Source organism: Coregonus lavaretus, assembly GCF_964263955.1.
Source record: "Coregonus lavaretus genome assembly, chromosome: 9".
In the NCBI taxonomy this organism is placed as follows: domain Eukaryota; kingdom Metazoa; phylum Chordata; class Actinopteri; order Salmoniformes; family Salmonidae; genus Coregonus; species Coregonus lavaretus.
This window is the reverse complement of record NC_139996.1, coordinates 2684633-2691796: the sequence shown is the minus strand read 5'-3', so window position 1 is coordinate 2691796 and position 7164 is coordinate 2684633. Positions and strand designations below refer to the sequence as shown.

General features: G+C 48.2%; 1 protein-coding gene across 1 annotated transcript; it reads right to left on the bottom strand.

Moving 5' to 3' along the window:
* Positions 1-229: 229 nt before the first annotated feature.
* On the bottom strand, positions 230-1462 carry LOC311134946 (leucine-rich repeat-containing protein 10B-like; the record flags this gene model as incomplete). Its single annotated transcript, XM_084168719.1, has 1 exon — positions 230-1462. One exon carries the CDS (start codon positions 1460-1462, stop codon positions 230-232), a length of 1233 nt encoding a protein of 410 aa, XP_084024845.1.
* Positions 1463-7164: the final 5702 nt, after the last annotated feature.

Sequence of the window (7164 nt, the reverse complement as noted above, 5' to 3'; positions counted from 1 at the left end):
TTAAGAAGGGAGGAGTGAGAGGCTGTGTCCGAGAGCATCAAATCCGTGATGCATTGAAGGTCAATTGTGACTGACTGATCTACAAATAATTCTAAGTAGTTATTTATGATGCAAGGTGACTTGTAGATCAGTCAGTCGCCTGCAATGTCTGCCGCAATGTCAAACAAGTCTAGATTTAGGAGGGGAGGAGTCTGAGCCTTTGCAGGAGGAGGAGTCAATCAGTCAGTCATCAATGCCGGCCCCCTTGTCTTCCTGGTTCCTCTAGCTCCTCCCCCTCCTCATACTCATAGTCCATATCTCCTCGTTCGTACTCCAAATCCCCACCATCATACCCCTCAAACCCTTCCCCCTCGCATATAAGCTCCTCCTTCTCATATTCTATCCCCTCTAGGTCATACTCAAGCCCCGCCCCGTAATCGTTCAACGCCCTCTCTAACTCCGCCTCCATCTCCTTCTTCCTCCTCTCCTCCTCGGTTAGGGGCATCGCCACGGTTACCACCTCATTGTACTTGTGCCCGGCGTGCGACGCACTGTTCTGTTTGGCCGTCTTTAGAATGCCCTGGATCACAGGCCCGTCTCCGGCCAGCACCGCCTCCTCCGCGTCCCTCGCCTCCTGCTCCTTCTTAGCCTTCCTGTCCGCCCGATCCTGGAGCTCTTCCTGGGCCCCCTCCCCAACCAGCAACACCTCCTCTCCCACGCCGGGAGGCCCCTCCACGGGGTTGTGGTCGTAGGAGAAGAGGCGGAGGGCGGGGAGCCGGCTCAGGTTAGGGAACACCTCGATCTTGTTCTTGTCCAGGTCTAAGATCTCCAGATCCACCATGCGGAGTAAGACCCGGGGGAACTCGGTGAAGCGGTTTCCGTAGAGCCACAGTCCCCGCAGGGCCTCCATGCGCCACAGGTCCGGAGGCAGGGTCCGTAGCCTATTGTCCCCCATCTGGAGGGACCTGAGGTGGGGTAAGTCGTAGAGCTGGCGGGGGAAGCACGTGAAGTAGTTGCTCTCCATCCAGAGGCAGCGGAGGCTCTGAAGGTTGCGTAGCTCCGGAGGGAGGGATATCAGGCGGTTGGAGCCCAGGTAGAGACGCGTCAGGTTGCGGAGCTGACAGATAGCCAACGGGACGTCCTCCATCTTGTTGAAGTCCAGAGCCAGGATGCGGAGGCCCTTCAGTTGGACGATGTTCTCCGGGAGGGTCCGTAGGCTGTTCCCACACACGTACAGCTTCTCCAGGTGGCGTAGCCCACAGACCACACCGGGTAACCTCCGGAACTTCTTATAGCTCAGGTCCAAGACGGGATCTCCGCTCGCCAGCATCTCCTCCACCCCTAAGGGCAGCTCATCGTCCTCCATCTCCTCCTCTTTCTTCTTCTTCCTCCTCCTCCTCTTCTCCTCCGCCATTACTTTCTCCTTCTCCCCATCCTTCTCCTCCTCTTCCTCGTCCTCCTCCTTTCTGGAGGAGTTGCCCATGCCGTGTCCGTTGCTACGCCCGTTGCTACGCCCGTGGTCCGGCAGCCTGCCGTTGGATACTGCCTGAGTCAGGATGGAATCAGGCGATGAGGCTGAAGCCTTGTCTGAGACTGGGGTTGGGGCTGAGGCTGGGGCTGGTCTGGCTGGGGCTGAGGCTGAGGCTGAGGCTGGGGCTGGGGCTGAGGCTGAGGCTGAGGCTGAGGCTGGGTTTGAGGCTGTCGCTGGTTCTGGTGCTGGTCAGCCCGGTCGGAGGATACTTCTCTGAAGTGGTGGAGAAAGGAGCCAGTGGCAGGACCCGCAGCAACAGGGGGCATTGTGTACCCTAATAGGCCAGTGATTTCTCTCTGCTAGCTCAGCAGCCACAGACCCACACATGGTACTAGGAGTGGCCCTGTCTGACCGCCCCACATTAGATGAGGTGTCAACTGACATCTATACATTACAATAATATTGACGGATTTGTCATTTTAATTTTTTAATTTTTACACTTATTTTACCAGGTAAGTTGACTGAGAACACATTCTCATTTACAGCAACGACCTGGGGAATAGTTCAAGGGGAGAGGAGGGGATGAATAAGCCAATTGGAAGCTTATTATTATCAACAACCAAAAGCAGCTGAGTAGTGGTGATAATAATAATAATAATAATAATAATAATAATAATAATAATAATAATAATAATAATAATAATAATAATAATAATAACAATAATAATAATAATAATAATAATAATTTAACTCAACAATATAAAGCTGAATTTTTATGATAAAACATAGTGCCTTCGTGTCTGTTTGGAGTCAGCCGAGCAGTCGACCAATGTGAATAGGAGTATAAATGTCTTCCCAGAACAGATAAAATGGCTCCACAAACTTCCAACCGACGCAGACTTGCCATTTGGGTATCATATATTCAGTTGGATGCTGTCCGCGTCTTACTGTCGGCTACTTTACTCCATGGAAGTTTTCAGCAGATATGTTCTCTTCCCTGTGTTAACAGACGACTACCTCAGGGCTCTAGACATTTCATATTAGTTTCCATATGAGCTTGAATTCAGCTCGACAGATGGAGCAGATGTCAGTGTCACCTGTTCCACTGTTCCGCAGAACAACAATCACCCCCCAAAAAAACAGTGGATCCTCTCTTGGAGTCTTCGCGGTGGTTTGACTGTCTGGTCAGTCCGTCGAGAGAGCGAGTCGGAGGCCAGCTCGACGCGCAGGCGGCTACGCAGCTGTGTGGTGATGTGATGTGTTGACCTGGCCAGCGGCAAAGTGAAAGAGCAAAAGGGAAGTCCACTTTGGTGATGACGGTTGCGCACTTATCGCATTCCGGGCATCGTTAATGTCGTCATCTTGCTGCCCAAAGTCACTAGACCGTCGCCTGTATACAAAATGGAGAATTTTCAATGTGGCTACTATGAAAACCATCGGTTGCGCGCGGTCGCTCGGTCCACTCTTCACCGTCGCCTCTTGATGGTTCAAACTAGTGTACGTTATCCTGTTTCTCGCGTCTCGGCTGGAGGTTTGCGTACAACGTTGCCTAGGACTGTCTCCCCTCCCTAGCAACCGAAACAGAGGGACATGAGAGAGCATTGTCAAACACGTAAATCACATTGTTAGAGAGGGAGAGGGAAAGAGGGGGCCGTGGAGAGAGACAGATGAGAGAGAGAGAAAGAGAGAGAGGGAGAGGGAGGGAGGGAGGGAGCAGAGGAGATGGATGAGAGAGCGGGAGAGGAAATAGGGAAGGGAAGCAGAGAGGATAGAGATGGAAAAGAGGGATCGAGGGAGCAGAGAGAGTGATTGAAGAGAAAGAAAGGGGACAAAGAGGAGAAAAGAGTGAAGAGAGGGACCACATGATGTGATCTAGTAGAATTAAGAGTTAAAGATCGGCACATAGGCAGGCTATAAAATATTCCTAGATACAGTCTTTAATTGGCACAGGATTTACATAATAGCCTACATTTCATACTGGCCAATTATAAATAGGGAGTTGCATTCAAAATGGCAAACTGGTAATATGATTGTGTGCATGGGCGCACGGCCAGCTGTATTTATTTAGGAGCATGCATCACACATGACACACACACAGAGATGATGTCATTTAATACAAGCCAATGCATCTACAAACAAAGGTATTTTTGTAAACCTTTGAATCATTCTAGATGAGCAGCTACGGTCAGGTTTCAGCATTTTAATGTAGCCTAACTAACTAACTAACATAGGTTATTAGTTGTAATAGCTAGCCTAACTAACTAACTAAAATAGGTAATTAGTTGTAATAGCTATCCTAACTAACTAACATAGGCTATTAGTTGTAATAGCTAGCCTAACTAACTAACATAGGCTATTAGTTGTAATAGCTAGCCTAACTAATTAACTAACTAACATAGGATATTATTTTAATAGCTAGCCTAACTAATTAACATATGCTATTAGTTGTAATAGCTAGCCTAACTAACTAACATAGGCTATTAGTTGTAATAGCTAGCCTTACTAACATCGGTTATTAGTTGTAATAGCTAGCCTAACTAACTAACATAGGCTATTAGTTGTAATAGCTAGCCTAACTAACTAACATCGGTTATTAGTTGTAATAGCTAGCCTAACTAACTAACATCGGTTATTAGTTGTAATAGCTAGCCTAACTAACTAACATCGGTTATTAGCTGTAATAGCTAGCCTAACTAACTAACATCGGTTATTAGTTGTAATAGCTAGCCTAACCAAGATGGCGTAGCAGTGCGGTCGTGTTTTGTGTTGTGTCCTCGTGTAAATAGCCATTTTTTTTTTTTTTCTTTTTATTCGTATATATTTCACTATCTCACTTTCCATCCTTTAACTAAATATACTTTCCTGCAACCCGCCTCACCCAATGTGGAACGGATTCTATTATTTCTTTATTTTTATCAAGAACCCACGGCTGAAACTAGCCAGCTAGCCAGCTAACTAGCTACTTGCTATTAGCCACCGTTAGCGGTCTTCACCACTGTCCGTGGCCTGCACTACCTACCAACCAGCTCTAGCCTGGACAATTATCGGCCAGTCTGCACAGCGTGCTATCGACCCAGAGCATTTCGGATTTTCTGCCGGAATCACTGAATCACTGGACCTTAACACCAGACCATCGCAACTAGCTAGCTGCATCCGAATGGCTGTTGTTGGCTAATCACCACTTCCCGACATACCAGTTAGCCTTGAGCTAGCCTCGAGCCAGGCCCATCTCCTGGCTATCTACCTCTCTGTCAACCGGACGGGACCTCCTAGTGTCGACAAGGAACCCCGCCGATCCATCACGACTGGTCTGCCGACGTAATCGTCTGATGTGGTTTCAACAGGCTTCCTGTTGCGACGACCATGAAGATCCATCTGCTAGCCCCGGGCCCGCTAGCACGCGCAATCAACAGCCGTGCCTCCAGCTCGCCTGTGCTGTAGCAGCCTACGAACTGCTCCCGGACTTACCTATTGCTGTTCACTGGACCTTATGATCACTCAGCTACACAGCTGATGCCTGCTGGACTGTTCCTTTACACGGTACCCCATCCTGTTCATCTGTTTAGCCTCAGCCCAAACTTTCATCGCCATTACCAGTTGTTGTCTTAGCCCTCTCGAATAACACCTGTGATTGCGTTATGCCTCTCTCCCATGTCAATATGCCTTGCCTATTGCTGTTTAGGTTAGTTCTTATTATACAATTTCAATGTAGAGCCCCAAGTTCAGCTCAACCAGCCTCAGAGAGCTCCTTTGTCCCACCCCCCATATATATGCGGAGACCGGCTCAATCGGTACCTCCAGTGATGGTCTCTCTTTCATCGTTACCCAATGCTTAGGTGTACCTCCACTGTACTCATATCCTTCCATATCCTTGTCTGTACATAATGCCCTGAATCTATTCTACAACGCCCGGAAATCTGCCCCTTTTATTCTCTGTACCCAACGCACTAGAAGACCAGTTCTTAAAGCCTTTAGCCGTATCCTTATTCTATTCCTCCTCTGTTCCTCTGGTGATGTAGAGGTTAACCCAGGCCCTGTAGCCCCCAGTATCACTCCTACCCCCCAGGCGCTATCATTTGTTGACTTCTGTAACCGTAAAAGCCTTGGTTTCTTTCATGTTAACATCAGAAGCCACCTCCCCAAGTTTGAGTTATTCACTGCGTTAGCACACTCTGCCAACCCTGATGTTCTAGCAGTGTCTGAATCCTGGCTTGGGAAGACCACCAAAGATTCAGAAATGTCCATTCCGAACTACAACATTTTCCGTCTAGATAGAACTGCCAAAAGGGGCAGAGTTGCAATCTACTGTAGAGATAGCCTGCAGAGCTCTATCATACTATCCAGGTCTGTGCCCAAACAGTTTGAGCTTCTACTTCTAAAAATCCACTTTTCCAGAAATAAGTCTCTCACTTTTTCCGCTTGCTACAGACCCCCCTCAGCCCCCAGTTGTGCCCTGGACACCATATGTGAATTGCTTGCCCCCATCTATCCTCAGAGTTCGTACTGCTTGGTGACCTAAACTGGGATATGCTTAACACCCCGGCCATCCTACAATCTAAGCTAGATGCCTTCAATCTCACACAAACTATCAAGGAACCTACCAGGTACAACCCTAAATCCGTAAACATGGGTACCCTCATAGATATCATCCTGACTAATTTACCCTCTAAATACACCTCCGCTGTCTTCAACCAGGATCTCAGCGATCACTGCCTCATTGCCTGCGTCCGTAATGGGTCTGCAGTCAAACGACCACCCCTCATCACTGTCAAACGCTCCCTAAAACACTTCAGCGAGCAGGCCTTTCTAATTGACCTGGCCCAGGTATCCTAGATGGATATTTACCTCATTCCGTCAGTAGAGGATGCCTGGATGTTCTTCAAAAGTGCTTTCCTCTCCATCTTAAATAAGCATGCCCCATTCAAAAAATTCAGAACTAAGAACAGATATAGCACCTGGTTCACCCCAGACTTGACTGCCCTTGACCAGCACAAAAACATCCTGTGGCATACTGCATTAGCATCGAACAGCCCCCGCGATATGCAACTTTTCAGGGAAGTCAGGAACCAATATACACAATCAGTTAGGAAAGCAAAGGCTAGCTTTTTCAAACAGAAATTTGCATCCTGTAGCACTAACTCCAAAAAGTTTTGGGACACTGTAAAGTCCATGGAGAATAAGAGCACCTCCTCCCAGCTACCCACTGCACTGAGGCTAGGAAACACTGTCACCACCGATAAATCTACGATAATCGAGAATTTCATTAAGCATTTTGCTATGGCTGGCCATGCTTTCCACCTGGCTACCCCGGCCAACAGCTCTGCCCCCCCCCCCCCCCCCCCGCGTCTCCTTCACCCAAATTCAGATAACTGATGTCCTGAAAGAGCTGCTAAATCTGGACCCCTACAAATCTGCTGGGCTAGACAATCTGGACCCTTTATTTCTAATATTAGCAGCCGAAATTGTCACGAACCCTATTACTAGCCTGTTCAACCTCTCTTTCGTATCGTCTGAGATACCCAGAGATTGGAAAGCTGCCGCGGTCATCCCCCTCTTCAAAGGGGGTGACACTCTAGATCCAAACTGTTACAGACCTATATCCATCCTGCCCTGCCTTTCGAAAGTATTTGAAAGCCAAGTTAACAAACAGATCACCGACCATTTCGAATCCCACCGTACCTTCTCCGCTATGCAATCTGGTTTCCAAGCTGGTC